This window comes from Ipomoea nil, unplaced genomic scaffold (genome assembly GCF_001879475.1).
Source record: "Ipomoea nil cultivar Tokyo-kokei standard unplaced genomic scaffold, Asagao_1.1 scaffold1317, whole genome shotgun sequence".
In the NCBI taxonomy this organism is placed as follows: domain Eukaryota; kingdom Viridiplantae; phylum Streptophyta; class Magnoliopsida; order Solanales; family Convolvulaceae; genus Ipomoea; species Ipomoea nil.
Window position 1 is genome coordinate 277,676 of NW_017617745.1, and position 17,310 is coordinate 294,985.

Consider the following 17,310-nt stretch of genomic DNA (forward strand, 5'->3'; position numbering starts at 1 on the left):
GATAGTACTTTGATAATTTTGAAAATCATTTTGGAAGCTAAAGAGAGTAGTTTGATAATTTTGAAAATCATTTTGGAATCTAAAGAGAGTACTTTGATAATTCCGAAAATCATTTTGTAAGATAAAGAGAGTAGTTTGATCATTTTCAAAATCATTTTGGAAGCTAAAGATTGTAGTTTGCTAATTTTGAAAATCATTTTTGAAGCTAAAGAGAGTATTTTGATAATTTTGAAAATCATTTTGGAAGTTAAAGAGAGTATTGTGATAATTTCGAAAATCATTTTGGAAGCTGAAGGGAGAACTTTGATAATTTTAAAAATCATTTTGGAAGTTAAAGAGAGTACTTCAATAATTTTCAAAATCATTTTGGAAGCTAAAGAGAGTAGTTTGATAATTTTGAAAATCATTTTGGAAGCTAAAGAGAGTAGTATGATAAGTTTGAATATCATTTTGGAAGTTAAAGAGAGTACTTTGATAATTTTGAAAATCATTTTGGAAGCTAAAGGGAGTACATAGATAATTTTAAAAATAATTTTACTAGCAAAAGAGAGTACTTTGAAATTTTTGAAAATTATTTTAGAAGCTAAAGAGTGTATGTAGTTTGATTATTTTTAAAATCATTTTAGAAGCAAAAGAGAGTACTTTGATAATTCTAAAAACCTTTTTTTTGGGGACAGAGGGGGGGTTACCCAGCGTTAGCAGACACATTCGCAGAGTTTTCTCGGAAGGTGATGAAAATCCATCCAGTCGCAGAGTTTTCTCGGAGCTTCTCTAGCTAGCCAGTCCGCTACCTCATTTTCTTCATGGGGGATGAATGTCACCTTAACTGACCAGTCCTTGTTAAGCCAGATCTTGCACCACCTAATAAGGTCACCGCAATGCCCGAGGACGACGGGGTTCTCATTTAGCCAATCAACCGCATGTTTTGAATCGCTCAGAAGATTAATTTTTCTCATCCCTTTGATCCTATGCCCATTTCAGTCCCAAGTAGATTGCCAAAGCTCAGCTTCCGTTGCGCTTTCTGTTCTCATCATGCAGCTAAAACCCTTAATCCAAATCCCATTATGGTCACGTAGCATTCCTCCGCAGCCCGTCATATGACTTGAAGGTGAGTAGGATGCGTGTTATAATAATAATATTATTATTATTATATTTGTTAAACCAAGTCTTAAGCACAAACATGGTAATGGAATACATGGGTGTACGTGCAGTGTGGCAACATTACGTGGAGTTGTGCAACCTTTATTTCCCTAATTTCATGGTTAATTAGTTTCTTCTTTCACTATAAATAGGATGTATTACTCATTTTAATTTATCAATCAAGTGAATTCAATTCTCCCACTCTCTCTCTTCTCAAATATATATTATATATATATATATTATAGATATATTATATTATATTTAATATATATTATATTAAATATTTTATATTTAATATATCTTACATTTGGTATCAGAGCCAGTCAACCTTTCAACCCCGAGATATTTCCCGTAGTGAAATATGGCTACAAATTTCAATATTGTATGGACGGGTCCCAAATTGGACGGGAAACTCGATTACAATTATTGGCAAATTATGATGTCCACACATTTGCAAGCTCAAAATCTTTGGATCTTTGTTGATCCCGGTCTACCCAAAGGAGCTGATGCAGCCGCTATACGGCGAGATAAATTGGCCTTGGGTCAGATTCACCAAGGTGTTCATTATTCCATTTTTGGGCAATTAGCTCGTGCTCAAACAGCAAAACAAGCTTGGGACATCTTAAAGGTGTCACACAAAGGAGTCGATCGGGCACAGAAGTCTAAGTTGCAGTCGTTGAGAAGGTTGTACGATAATTGTGAGATGACCTCTACAGAAACAGTAGATGCGTATTTCACTCGTCTTATTGATATGGTGAATAAGATGAGGCTATATGGAGATACGATTGAAGATGATGCAGTGGTTGAAAAAGTTCTTCGAACTATGCTGATGAAGTATGACCATGTGGTGGCTTCGATCACAGAGTCACACAAAACTGAGCTCTTATCAATTGCAGAGCTGAAAGGTATGGTAGAAAGTCATATTGACAGAATTGCGTCAAAATCGGAACCACTAGCAGAAGAAGCTTTGAAGAGTCAAGTCACCCTTAATGTGACTGGCACTAATCAAAGAGGTGGAGGATCTGGTAGAGGTCGTGGAAAAGGAAGAGGAGGTTCTGGTGGAAGAGGTCATGGTAACTTCAACCAAGGAGGAGGACGTGGTAACTCCAACCAAGGAAGAGGTGGAGGTAATACCAAACAAGGTAAATTTCCATTTCATTGCTACAATTGTGGCAAGTATGGGCACAAGATTGCGGATTGTTGGTATAATGAGGACAACAATCGTGGAAATCAAGCAAACATTGCTGAAAATACTGCTGAAAAGTCTGGTGAGAGTTCTGAAACTTTACTTTTAGCCAGCGATAGTTTTTCTGCAGATAAGAACATATGGTTCTTGGATACTGGGTGTAGTAACCATATGTGTGGGAAGAAAGAATTTTTTTCCGAACTAGATGAATCAGTCCAGTCTGAAGTAACGTTTGGCAATAAGTCAAAGGTGCCAATTTTGGGAAAAGGTAAAATCTCTATTCAGTTGAAGGATGGTACTCACAATTTTATATCCGATGTGTTCTATGTTCCTGAACTACACCAAAATTTGTTGAGTATGGGTCAGTTGTCAGAAAAAGGATATAAGATACATATTGCTCAGGGGTGTTGTACCATTGCAGATGCTAAAGGAGTTTTGATTGCAAAGGTAAATATGTCCCAAAATCGACTATTTCCTTTGAAAATTAAGCATACTCTCCTTGATTGCTTTAATTCTGAAGTTTGTGATGATAATTGGTTATGGCATATGCGGTTTGGGCATTTCCATTTCTCTGGGTTAAACTATCTTGCGAGAAAGGAACTTGTTTCTGATTTACTTGTTGTGAATGTCCCTGATCGTATCTATGAGATTTGTGTGATTGGGAAGAAGCACAGAGATCCCTTTCCCGTGGGCAAGTCAAGGAGAGCTACAAAACAGTTGAAGATTATTCACTCAGACCTATGTTCGTTGGAGGTTACCTCACATGGAGGTTGTAAGTACTTTATTACTTTCATTGATGATTTCAGTAGAAAAACATGGGTTTACTTTCTGAAGCAAAAGTCTGAAGCATGTGATGTTTTCAAACAATTTAAGGCTTTTGCTGAAAAGCAGAGTGGTTATGAAATTAAAATCTTGAGAACTGATAGAGGTACAGAATATATTGCCTGTGATGATTTTCTGAAGAAGAAGGGTATTCAACATCAGATGACAGCTAGATACACTCCACAACAAAATGGAGTGGCTGAGAGGAAGAATAGGTCTATCATGGATATGGTAAGGTGCATGTTGAAATCCAAGGATCTGCCTAAACCTTTTTGGGCAGAAGCTGTTGCTTGTGCTGTCTATGTGTTGAATAGGTGTCCAACTAAGAGTGTCCGGGATAAGACACCCGAAGAAGCTTGGAGTGGGAGAAAACCCTCTATCAAATATCTCAAGGTTTTTGGATGTTTGGCATATGCACATGTGCCAGATCCATTGAGAAAGAAGTTGGATGATAAAGGTGAGAAATGCATATTCATTGGTTATAGTGACGCTTCAAAGGCTTATAAACTATACAATCCTGAAACTAAAAAGGTTGTTATAAGTCGTGATGTCACTTTTGATGAATATGGTGCCTGGGATTGGTTAGCTAAAGATGAAAGTTCAGTTGTTATTCCTGCTGTTGAAAATATTTTTGAAGAGCAACCGATTCCAGATAATGTACAGTCTCCTTCACAGCCAGAATCGTCAGTTCGGCGATCTCAGCGCGAGCGCCACTTACCAGCTCGCTTGCAAGATTATGTTTTGGGTCATGATAATGACCTGTCTGATGAAGAGATTGTTCAATTTGCTCTCTTTGCAGATTGTGATCCTTTAACTTTTGAGGAGGCTACTACAGAAACTCATTGGCTTAAGGCGATGGATGAGGAGATCCGTGCCATTGAAAAGAATGGTACCTGGGAGTTAACAGATTTACCTCCTGGAAAGAAGCCAATTGGAGTGAAGTGGGTTTACAGAACGAAGTACAAGTCAAATGGAGAAATTGACCGTTTTAAGGCACGGTTAGTAGCAAAGGGTTACAAGCAAAAACCAGGTATTGATTATTTTGAGGTTTTTGCTCCTGTAAGTAGACTTGATACAGTTCGAATGGTTATTTCTCTTGCTGCTCAAAATGATTGGTAATTGCATCAAATGGATGTCAAGTCTGCTTTTTTGAATGGTTTTCTTGAAGAAGAAATATATGTTGAGCAACCTGCAGGATTTCTGAAGAAAGGGGAGGAAAACAAAGTGTACAGGTTGAGAAAAGCCTTGTATGGCTTAAAGCAAGCGCCTAGGGCGTGGTATGGTTGCATCGACTCATATTTTGTTGAAAGTGGTTTTATGAGATGTCCTCATGAACACACTTTGTATGTCAAATGCACGGATTCTGATGATATTGTTCTAATCTGTCTGTATGTTGATGATCTGGTTTTTACTGGAAATAACTTGAAGTTAATCTCAGAATTCAGGGAGGCACTCATTAAGAGGTTTGAAATGACCGATATGGGCCTTATGTCTTACTTTCTTGGCCTTGAGGTTGTTCAGATGGATGGTGGAATCTTTATTTCACAAAAGAAGTATGCTGCTGATATTTTGAAAAAGTTCAAAATGGAAAACTCCAAACCAGCTTCAACTCCGGTAGCTGAAAAGTTAAAGGTGTCCAAAGATGAGTGTAGTAAGAATGTGAATGTTACAGCTTATAAAAGTTTAATTGGAAGTCTGAGGTATCTGGTGGCAACAAGGCCAGATATTTCTTTTGGAGTTGGAATACTTAGCAGATTCATGGAGGAACCAAAAGAATCACATTGGGCTGCAGCAAAGCGAATTCTGAGATATGTCAAAGGTAAGAGTAATGATGGAATTTTTTACTCTACAAATGAAGCTGTGAAACTTGTTGGGTATACAGACAGTGATTGGGCTGGAGATGTTGAGACCAGAAAAAGCACATCAGGATATGCCTTCTATCTTGGTTCAGCCATATTTTCTTGGTCGTCAAAGAAGCAGCAGATTGTAGCACTTTCAACAGCAGAAGCAGAATATATTGCAGCAGCAAACTGTGCTACTCAAGCAGTTTGGCTGAGGAGAATTTTGGAGTTCTTACAACACAAGCAGGAAGCATCTACAACTATTTTTTGTGACAACAAGTCAGCAATATCGTTGTCCAAAAATTCAGTCTTTCATGGTCGCAGCAAACACATTGATATCAAGTATTACAAAATCAGAGAGTTGGTTGTTGAAAAACAAATCAACATTGAGTATTGTTCAAATGAATGTCAAGTTGCAGATATCTTTACAAAATCGTTGAAGACGGAGACATTTCTTAAATTGAAGAAAGATATTGGAATGACCAATATATCCAACTTGGTTTAAAGGAGGCAATGTTATAATAATAATATTATTATTATTATTATTATTATATTTGTTAAACCAAGTCTTAAGCACAAACATGGTAATGGAATACATGGGTGTACGTGCAGTGTGGCAACATTACGTGGAGTTGTGCAACCTTTATTTCCCTAATTTCATGGTTAATTAGTTTCTTCTTTCACTATAAATAGGACGTATTACTCATTTTAATTTATCAATCAAGTGAATTCAATTCTCCCTCTCTCTCTCTTCTCAAATATTATATATATATATATATATATATATATATATATATATATATATATATATATTATATTTAATATATCTTACAATGCGTCTGTGTTGAGAGTTGTCCATTCTGGTCCAGTGATCCGTTGATCTTTAGTGGGTTGCAACACTGCCTTGGGCTGTTTCTGGTGAGCGTATGCCTTCGCTATAGTCTCGAGTTGCTGCTTGATCCAGTTGATTCTCCGTTCCAAGCTCCAACTTCCGCCATTGAAGATTCTGTCGCATCGCCATTTCCAAGTCCACCATACGATTATCGCGAACCGGCCTGCCCAGTCTCCTTTTCTCCCGCCATCTAGCTTACCTGTAACATTACGGACAAGCCAAGTATCAAAATTCAAATGATAGAACCATCTATTAGGCCCATAAGGTAGGAATACTTCCCATAGTTTCTTTGTTACATTGCAGTCCCATAGGCAATGTAAAATGTCTTCCTCTTGCATATGGCATTCCGTGCACCTTGCATCGCTCGTGAAACCCCTCCGCTTGCGTTCCACATTTGTCATTAGCTTTTTACGTTTTAGTAGCCAGACAAAGGTGTTAACTTTTCTAGGGACCCTTAGCTTCCAGATTGTTGTCCACATGGGGCCATTCTTTTCTTTGTTTGAATTCAAAGCAATACTGTACGCAGATTTAACCGAGCAAAGGCCACTCGGTTCAAGACTCCAGTAAATCTCGTTGTTCTCTTCACCACGTCGCTCTCCTTCTGAGAGTATGGGGTAGGCTTCACAGACCCCTCTCCAGAGGTTTGAGCTTTCTTTTTTCTTTATAAAGGCACTGTCCTCTGGTTTGCCATGCATGTATTTTTCCATAATGACTCTTGCCCAGAGGTTTTGTTTCTCCGTGTGAAGTCTCCACCCAAGTTTAGTCAGGAAAGCAATGTTCATTTCCTTTAGCCTTCTAAGGCCAATACCTCCTTGTTCTTTCGGTTTTGTGATTGCATTCCAGTTCACCATGTGCATGCCTCCCCTCCAGACGAATTACCTAATCTTTTTCTCAATGGCTTCACAGACTCCTTTGGGGAAGAGCATCGTTTGCATCATATAGTAAGGTGTTGCATTCAGGACACTTTGAGCGAGAGTAATGCAGCCTGCCAGAGTCAGGTTTTTCGCTTTCCAGCCTTCCAATTTCCCTTCTATTTTGTCCAAGAGTGGCGCAAAGATGCTATTAGTAACTCTCCCATGTATCGATGGTACTCCGAGGTACCGCCCCAGGTTCTCCGTGTAGGCAAATCCTGCTTCTCTTATGATGGCTTGTGCCAATATAGGTTCCACGTTTTTCCCAAAGTGAACTTGGGACTTTTGAATGCTGACTTTCTGTCCGGAGACTTGCTCGAATTTTTTGAGGCATCGCTTGATCACCTCCATTTGTGTTAAGGAAGCCTCTGCAATCAACACCATATCGTCAGCAAAAAAAAGGTGAGTTAACTCGGGACCATACCTTGAGAGTTTGACCCCTTTCCATGCTTTATTCTGGACTTCTTTTTTGATCATCTTGCTTAAGCGTTCTATGCACATAACAAACAAATAGGGAGAGATTGGATCTCCTTGTCTTATGCCTCTCGTGGGTGTGATCCCGTCTAGTTGTGAGCCCTTCCAAAGAATTGCAAGCGTAGGTGTTTGAACACACTCCATGATAACGTCTATCCAGTGCCCGTCCATGCCTAAACCTTGTAGCGTGTCTCGTACGAAAACCCAAGAGAGCCTATCGTAAGCTTTCTCTAGGTTAATCTTTAGGGCCATAGCTTTCATGCCCCCTCTTTTGGTTCTCATGGTGTGAAGAAGTTCTTGGTACACCGCAATGTTAACTATTATTTGGCGTTAGGGGACAAAGCTACTTTGCTCCTCCCCCACTACCTGATTCATAATGTCTTTCAGTCTGTTAGTGATGATTTTTGTGACCAGTTTATACTTTACGTTGCACAAGCAATCATTATGCGTTGGACCCGTGTCCAGCATGCTTGCTGGACACGGGTAACAGTGCCGTTAGGCACTGTTATCTTCTTTTTTTTTTTTTTTTTTTTTTAAAAAAAAAAATTTCAGACTACTTTGTTATAGGAGTATATGTTCATAATTTTATTACTATATGTTAATAATTGTACATTCATAACTCTATAACTGTACATTCATAACTCCATAACTGTACATTCATAACTTCATAATTGTACATTCATAATTTTCGAAGTTTTATGTTCACAATTTTCGAGCTCTATGTTCATAATTTTATCACTATATGTTCATAATTGTAAGTTCATAATGTTAGAACTCTTTGTTCATAATTCGATCAATAACTGCACATTCATAATTCCATACTGTAGATTCATAATCTCATAACTGTAGATTCATAACTCCATAACTGTAGATTCATAACTCTATAACTGTACATTCATAACTCCATAACTATACATTCATAATCTTCGAAGCTCTATATTCACAATTTTAAAGCTCCATGATCATAATTTTATCACTATATATGTTCATAATTGTAAGTTCATAATGTTAGAGCTCTGTGTTCATAATTTCATAATTGCATAACTGTACATTCATAACGGCATAACTGTACATTCATAATCCAAAAAAAAAAAATAACGCCGTTAACGGCAAAACGCGCGCGAATTTTTTTTTTTATAACTAAATGACGCGTTTTTTTTTTTAAAACGACGTCGTTTTGGGCCCGTGAAAAATCTCCAGAATTTTGTCGGTTAGATCTGCTTCAATGACGTTCCACGTTTTTTTGGTAAAAGCCAGCGTGAAATCCGTCCGGGCCTGGTGCCTTGTAGGGATCCATCTCAAGTAACGCAGCCTTTATGTCTTCCTTTGTGACACTCCTGCAAAGAGTAGAGACGTTAGTTTGATCTAGTGTGTTTAAATTTGGGCATACATACCTTGAGTTCGCCGTTGCCGTATCCTCCATATATGAAGAGATTTCGAAAATGCTCCTGTAACATGCTTTTAATTTTCTCCTCATCAGATTCCCAGTTCCCGTTGTTGTCTTTCAAGCTTGTGTATGTAGTTTGAAATTTTTGAAAATTATTTTAGAAGCTAAAGAGTGTATGTAGTTTGATTATTTTTAAAATCATTTTAGAAGCAAAAGAGAGTACTTTGATAATTCTAAAAACCATTTGGGAAGCTAAAGAGGGGTACTTTGATAGTTTTGAAAATCATTTTAGGAGCAAAAGTGAGTACTTCGAAATTATTGAAAGTCATTTCGTAAGCTAAAGAAAATAGTTTAATAATTTTGAAAATCATTTTAGGAGCAAAAGGGAGTACATGAAAATTTTTGAAAATCATTTTGGAAGCTAAAGAGAGTAGTTTGATAATTTTGAAAATCATTTTAGAAGTAAAAGATAGTACTTTGGACTCTATGTTCATAATTATAGAACTCTATATTCATAATTTTTGAACTCTATATTCACAATTATGAACAATTTTAGAACCATATTTACCTTGCAAGGTGGACACAGTTCCACAATATAATTTGCCATTTGCCACTCAATAACTTTTTTTCTGTACCCAAATCAGTTTCTTTCGTGCATATCTGGTCAATCTTATTTCCGATATGATTATGAGTTTGTCTCGGCATCTTCGAAACTAACAAGTAACAATTGTAACATTTTGTTAAAGGGCATGGTTGTTTTAACACATGTGTATATGTGAGATAAGTCTTTTTCTCTTAAAGGGCGTTTACCAAGGTGGAGATTGTGATAAGTCTTTTCTCTTAAAAGGCATATTCGCTAAGGTAGAGATTTGTTAAGTTGTCTTTTCTCCTAAAGGGCATATTCGTCAAGGTGGAAATTGTTGAGCTTGTCTCATATAGTGATTAGGAATATGAGTTTGTCTCATATAAGGAATAGGAGTGGAGCATATTAGGTCGGGCCCATTGTATAGGGATAGATGCCTATAATACATTGGTTGTATCTGTAGGTGTGATATCAACACCATCACCATCAAAATTGATAAAAGAATAGTTATACTCATGTGGATGTAGGCACATCGCCGAACCACATAAATCTTGCCTCTTTACTTTTCTGTCATTATTATTGTTTTTAGTTCTTGTTAATCTCAACAATATGTTCACCTAGCTCGAACAGGTGAGGACTTCGCTATCTGGTTTCACGGGGAATTCTATCGAGATAGAAATCTCAATCATGCTCCCGCCGGAGGTCGGAACCTTGCCTCATGTCAAAAGATGGGAAGTCAAATTCGTGGCGGTCAAGATCAATTGTGCCCAAAAAATGATCTTGGGCCTACTCGCTATGGACGACCTCAAGTGTGTGATCTCGCTATTGTTTCGGTTTTTTTTTTTTTAAATGAGTTATTTCGCTCAAAACGACGTCATTTTGAACGAAATAACTCTAAATCGTTCAAATTTGTCGCAAGCTCAAAAAATGTAATTAAAAAAAAAAAATCAACTACTCTAATATTAATACTTTGTAAGTTATGACTTTGTGGAATTGTATTTTAATTCTTTAAATCTTTGTTCAGTTTACAATTTTAGATGTCTTTAGACTTTAGGTTAATATTTAATATTTTAATATTAACAAATAAAGTATTAAAAAATAAAGTATTAAATAATTTATAATTATTAAATCTTAAAAAAATTTAAAAAAAAAAAAAATGAGCACTCAAGGAACGCCTAGCGATTTTTGCAACCTTGGTTTTATCTCATGTAAATTTGATTCTTGCTAGTCTATAGTTGAATTAGTATTTGGGTGTCGGTTGTTTCTCTTTAACCTTAATGAAGGTTCATTCTTGACCATTTATGGTTAATAATGAGTTTTAGTATGTGAACTCTCAAATTTTACTCTATCAATTATACTCCCTGATGTGGCAAGCATGGATAAGACATTTTCATTTTGTGAATCTAGAAAAAAGTTATCTATATCTAAAATTTGTAAAATAAAGTAAAAGTTGAGAGTAGAATTTAAAAATACAAATAGTATTTTCAGTTTGATAATTGACCATGCCAGTGTACTGTCTTCTGGGTTACAAGGAAACTTGTCAAGCAAATAAGACCCATAGACCACTACTATTAAGGGTGAAGCAAATAAGACCAATTGTAACATTGTGATTACCAAATTAATAATCTGATCGTCTATTTGACCAATTTGGTTAGGGTTGATCAAGGATGTCTTGATTTACTTGGGAAGTAACAACAATGAGAGAAGGCATCAAGAAAAACCAAAGTCTGTTCAAAATCACCGCAAATTTCCAATTATCTCATCAACAAAACTTGTAATACATCAGCATCTCCATATACTCTCTTGGTTCATCTTCATATCAGAAAGGGTGGCTCAACTTGCTCCACCAGTTTAAGGCTTCACGTTCTCCCTAATAAACTGCTCTAGCTGAGAGATTTCTCCTGTCAAACCGGAAGCTTCTCCAACTACTACCTGGTTTTCGCACTGTGAAAACGAGAACGCTTCTCCAGGTGTCCCTAGTGTAATTTCGTCTGAGATATCTGCGTCGGATACAGCAGTTCTTGAAGCACGAAGCTTGTCACTGAATCATTTTCAATACAAAGTGAAAGATCAGAAGGGTTGCACTTTGTGCAAAATGCATAAGCAAATGATTAGAAACAATAATGTCACTTGTGCCTCATTAACAACCAAATAAAATTATATATAGCATGTGAGTTAAAACTATAGATACCCATGTTTTTGTCAATTGAGATGACTGGAGAACAGCCTGAATTGAGAAAAAAGTAACTTAAAAAAAATGTAATCTCACATTTCCTTTTCAAGCTGCTTTTTTATGAACTCCTTTGTATGTGCAGTAACTTTATCCACTTTGTTGCAGAGTAGTAGTACTGGAATCTTCTTCTTGACCACAGTCACCTTGGTCAAAATATCATAAAGGTACCTTCAGAAGGAGAAAAATAAATGAGATGTTCAAATCAATTGTCCACTAAATATGTAAATGCAACTTTACAAGTGCCAGAAACAATGTAAGTTGAGAAGAAAAGATTGAATGTTAAGTACTCTGAAGCAGCACGGCAGTTGGGTAAAAATTCTACAGCATCCACAACAAAGACAATTGCAGCTGCTTGAGGCAAGAATTCCTCAAGTTTTGGCCGAAGGCGAGAATGACCCGGCACATCAACAACATGAACAGGTTTTATTTTGCCCTTCTACAGAAGAATAAAAGCAGGTGCAAAGAAATCAAGTTTAAAATCTACTACATCCATTAATACAGGACAGAACATATTGGTTTGCAAAAGCCAGGGATAAAAAGAATCACATAATGCATTCAAGGTAAGCTAGTTTAGGGAATTATGTATATATAAAGATTCAGAACTCAAGATCTGAAAAAATGAAAGGGAGAAAAAAGATACTCGTATTATTTAGGTGATTACACATTTATAATAATCATTACCTTGGTTGTCTCAGAGTGTAGTATAAAAGTGCCTTCATTGGGTTCCATTGAGGTCACAGTGCCCTGATGTGATGATCCATCTTTAAGCTAGTGCAGCAACAAAAATTAATTTACAAAGTGAGATTGCATCCAAATAACTTCAACTCGGTAAAAGATTTCCTTTTCAAAATCTATATGCACTAACAACTTACCTGGTAAAATAAAATAGTTTTTCCACTCCCACTAAGCCCAGTGAGTACAACGGTATTAGATGTTGTGCGCTTGAACAACCAAGCTGCAATAAAGCAAGATATGAATAGAGAACAAACTATTAAAGGTTATACTTTAGAAATATAACAAAATCTATATGATGTGCAAATATAGAACCACTAAAATAACAAGATGGAGCCATTGATGACTTAGACCAAACTATAATAGATAGATGGAAGGAAATACAGGAAGAAAGATGTTTTTGTTCTCTGATCCTCTACTGTAGTTTTCAAATGGAAGAGGGTTTAAAGAAATATTTTCTTCACTCATTGGCAATATGTGGCATTGTGGCAACAATAGTCCAAGGACAAGAGCATCCACAGTTCCACACTAAACTAGATTTTTTGTTCTGGTCTAGAAACCTGCTCTAATTATTTTGGCGACGACTAAGGAAGCATATGCACCTATACATAATACTCATAATACCAGGACCGAGTATAGCCACACCTTTCTTTACTGCTAAAACTGTACTGTTTTAACACCCCCATTACAATTCCTTCCCTTTACCTAGTACCCAAAATGGCAAATGGGCATTCTATTATGGACCTCCATTAGGTTATAGATGCAAGAAAACTAAACCAGAGTTAACTAACATCCCTAAATAATTGAGTTACCCCCTTGCTAAGTAAAATTAGCAAAAATTATAATTTAGAAGAGTCGAGTTGAGATGAGAAATTACTGATGAAGAACAAAAAAGCGGTGATTAACACAACTCCAATTGCCGCATAAAGTTGAGTAGGAGGTATCTGATTGACCAACACCTCAGCTTCACGCAGCCATTTTTGAGCTTGAACCTTCAATTCCTCAATTTTCTCCTTTTCCATTGTGACTAGCACTACTCCACAAGCGACACACTTCAATTATTTCAAACCCTATAAAACCAGTAAAATTTCAAATTAATAAGAAATTTTCAAAATTCACCATACAAACAATGTCAGCAGAGAAAGGAGGATCTTCGTCAATTGATGAGAATTGAGAATGAATTTCAAACATGTAAAATTCAAATTGGTGAAACTTACCTGAGACCCACCGGGAAGCCAGGGAGATAACAAAATAATACTGATTTGTAGCTCTAATGAATCTGGGTTTTCAATCTCACTTTAAACTAAAAGCACCTAGAAAAAAAATGGAAAAAAAAAAAAACTTTCGAAGTTTCTGACAGTAGGGGTGGAAATAAGAGAGGCTAGGACTTGAAAAAAGTTTTTTCGGTTTGTTCAGTTTTTAAAAATGATACCATTCGGTTTAACATTATAGTTCAGTTCGGTTTGAAAAAGTTCGGAACATACTACCAAACAACACATATTCATAGTCCAAACCCAAAGTCTAAACACCATATATCAAAATAGCAATCCAGTCCAAACACACTACTATCAAAGTACCAATTACCAAACATCACATAGTTGATAGTTCAAAGTCAAAGTTCAAAGAATCCAAACTGAAACATCACATAGTCATTACATAACAAATCCTCTAATATAAAATAGCAATAAGAAGGAGTAAATGCATTTTGGCAAAAGTTCCCGCCCAGTTAATACGACATCGTTTTGGTTGCTGGACTATTTTGATTAATTAATAGCTTTTGAAACTTTTCGTTAACCCATGTATATTGGACTTGGAACCTTTTGTTATCAAAAAACCATTACATTATGATTTAAATATTTTAGTATTTGAAAGGTTGTTCACATATCAGAATTATTGATCTAAAATACCTTCTGCAATCCTCAAGACTAACATTAAATATACATGCTTTCAAAAAAAAAACATTAAATATACCTAACTTTCTATAAACCTACAACACTATAAATACACCCTCACTATTCAGAAAACAGCCTGTACATGGAGGTGAGAGGGAGAAAATGGTGGAGCTGCATAAGGGATGTTGGGAGAGCATTCACAAGGATGAAGAAGATAGTTGCTTGAATAATAAGGCGTGCTAAGATTTAGAATTGAAAACACCTGCACATTTGGTAAATCTGTATCATCTTTCAACTTTTTTTTTTTTTTTTGAATAAGAATAGAATGCTAGAAATACAAAATTTCAACCTTCTCTTGAAAAAAAATAGAATTCTGATAGCATCTCATATGAAAATCACACTGTTGATGAAAGTTTAGAATCTATCTACACATAAACATCACTGTTTTATTGTATGCTTTTTTTCCCTAATTTGCTCACAACATAAATCTTTTGTTATCTGCACTTCTGCAGTAACATATAATTGTACAAGATTTCATTTTAATCTTACTTCTGCAGTAATATATGATCATAATAGCAATAAAATCCAAACCCAAATAAGTTCGAAAGTACACACATAGGAGTTGGTTATCATGGTTCAAAATAACAAGAGTACGAAGCAAGAGGAAGCAAATATCAGATGAAAAGGTAAGTTAAATCCATACCGTCAATTTCTTTATTCTTCTCAACCCCATCCCTTCACATGTTGATTTTTTTTCTTTATCCATACCTCATAGAACTAAATCATTATATGTCACAATTAAAAATCTCTGCATTTTAAAAAAATACCCAAAATTGAGGCTTATCTTTATGACATAACCATCTAATTTTTAAATCTTCAGCTCTTTTTCTTCTGTTTATGTGAAGAAATCTGACTTCATTTACAGATTAGGTTGCATATACTACCATTTTAAACAGAAAATGAGATCAAAATACATAAAATTGAAAAAATGATGGATATTTTTCAGCTGCATGTGCAATATACATATTAACATCTGAGAGCTCAAATTAGAATACAAGGACTTACTTTGCATCTATATCAAATTATCAATTGAATCGATGGTCAACTTTTACAGAAAAATACAATCAAGAATCAAGATTTATACAAACAAAATTAAATATGTAGACATGCAAGTATACAAACAATATCGAATCATAGAGCCTTTACATAATCAGATATTACTATAACTTCTATGTTATAGAATCATAGAACTAAAGAAAATTAAATCGAGGGAAAAACATGAAAAATAATACCGATGATTCTATAATGACGTACGGACCAAAATTAAACAATCATACTATAACATTTAAAACCAAAAATGATAAGAGAGCGCAGTAGGCAGGCAGAAGGAGAAGAATACCATGAGACAAGGTTAGAGAGATGGAGGACCGCGCAGCAGGCAAATGGAGTAGAATAGCTTCAGTTTCAGACAAGGTTAGAGAGAAGGAGGAGAACGCAGCAGGAGAAGTCGGATGGTCAGTCTGTATCTGATTAGGATTTGGGTTTTGTGGGTTTTGGTTATTGGGCTACAGCAATGGTTTAGGTTAGCAAATATGACCAATTAAAAATGTGGATTATTAGCAATTAGTAATTAATAATATTATTAATTAGTAATAATATAATATGGTTTAATTTGAATAAGTTTAAGGGAAAATGGCACTTTTTCCCCCCGTGCTATTTACATATAGCATATTTTTTCCCTGTGTTGTTTATGTAACCACTTTATTCCCTTTAATTATTTTTAAAGTGGCTATTTTCCCCCCTCTCCGTTAAATAAGTGTTGGGCTATTACATATGAGGATAAAAATGGCATTTCACTTATTATTATTATTATTATTATTATTATTAGGGAAAATTGCACTTTTTCCCCTGAGTTATATACTTATAGCACTTTTTCCCCCTCAATTATTTAGGTAAGCACATTAGCCCCTTCAATTATTCTAAAAGTGGTGATTTTTCCCCCTAATATATTAAATTGACATTTATACCCTTAAAATAAACATTTTATTTATTTTACTTCTCCAACAAATTATTGCGTATACGTAGGGATGACCACGATTCGGTTCGAACTGAATCGGACACTATAGCAATCGAATTAAAAGTTTTCGGTTATGATTCAGATCTAGAACCCAATATTTGGATTTCAATTTATTAAAATTATGATTCAAAGAAATTGGATCCTGAACCGTGAACCAGCGGTTCCGGACCCGATTCGCGATTTTGAACCGTTTTTATTTTAAAATTTTATTTTTATTTTAAAAATAATCTAAATTCAACAATAAATGTATTTTATTTTTTCAGTTCGGAACATGAACCGTCCATTCCGGGATTTTAATAAACTCTAAATATCGATTTTCGATTCTAAATTGTAATTGGAATATTTCAGTTTGGTTGCTATAGTGTTTATTTGGTTTGAACCAAATTATGGTCATAATTTGTTGGAGAAGAAAAATAAATAAAATATTTATTTTAAGGGTAAATATGTCCATTTAACATTTTAGGGGGAAAAATAGCCACTTGAATAATTGAGGGGGGAAAAGTGCTATAAGTATATAACTCAGGGGGAAAAAGTGTCATTTTCCCTTATTATTATTATTATTATTGTTATTATTATTATTGTTATTATTATTGTTATTATTGTTATTATTGTTATTATTGTTATTATTGTTATTATTATTATTATTATTATTATTATTATTATTATTATTATTATTATTATTATTATTATTATTATGGGCTTAAATCATATTTTGTTTTTTTTATGATAGTGCTTATTTTCTCTGTCTCATCTTACTTATCTTATTTATAATTTATTAATTAATTTAACTCTTTTTTAGTTACTTCGTTAATTTTTTAAATTGTTAAATTAATTTTTTTGTGTTTAATAATATTTATAATAAATTAAAAATAAAAAAAAAGTTAAATTATACGGAGTATTAATTTAAAGAAATGTTAACATATTTTATTATATTTTAATAATAATAATAATAATAATAATAATAATAATAATAATAAGTGAAATGTCATTTTTACCCTCATATTTAACAGCCCTAACACTTATTTAACGGAGAGGGTGGAAAATAGCCACTTCAAAAATAATTGAGGGGGATAAAGTGGTTACATAAACAACACAGGGGGGAAAATATGCTATATGTAAACAACACAGGGGGAAAAAGTG

At 34.9% G+C, this 17,310-nt stretch overlaps 1 protein-coding gene and 1 long non-coding RNA gene across 3 annotated transcripts; one reads left to right on the forward strand and one right to left on the reverse strand.

The window, feature by feature from the left end:
* The first annotated feature begins 1,759 nt into the window (after positions 1–1,759).
* On the forward strand, positions 1,760–15,534 carry LOC109185151. Its single transcript, XR_002054947.1, has 4 exons — positions 1,760–1,770; positions 8,614–8,620; positions 13,891–13,895; positions 15,459–15,534. It is a non-coding gene; the product is annotated as an uncharacterized LOC109185151 (long non-coding RNA).
* Positions 10,777–15,542, reverse strand: LOC109185150 (signal recognition particle receptor subunit beta-like). 2 transcript variants are annotated; one of them, XM_019335129.1, is made up of 7 exons: positions 15,493–15,542; positions 13,079–13,271; positions 12,342–12,424; positions 12,151–12,237; positions 11,757–11,905; positions 11,506–11,637; positions 10,777–11,277 (listed from the first exon to the last, which is right to left on the reverse strand). In XM_019335129.1, exons 2-7 carry the CDS (start codon positions 13,221–13,223, stop codon positions 11,088–11,090), a joined length of 786 nt encoding a protein of 261 aa, XP_019190674.1. In that variant the 5' UTR covers positions 13,224–13,271; positions 15,493–15,542; the 3' UTR covers positions 10,777–11,087. The 2 variants fall into 2 exon arrangements, with proteins under 2 accessions (XP_019190674.1, XP_019190673.1); XM_019335128.1 differs by lacking the exon at positions 15,493–15,542 and adding an exon at positions 13,419–13,715.
* Positions 15,543–17,310: the final 1,768 nt, after the last annotated feature.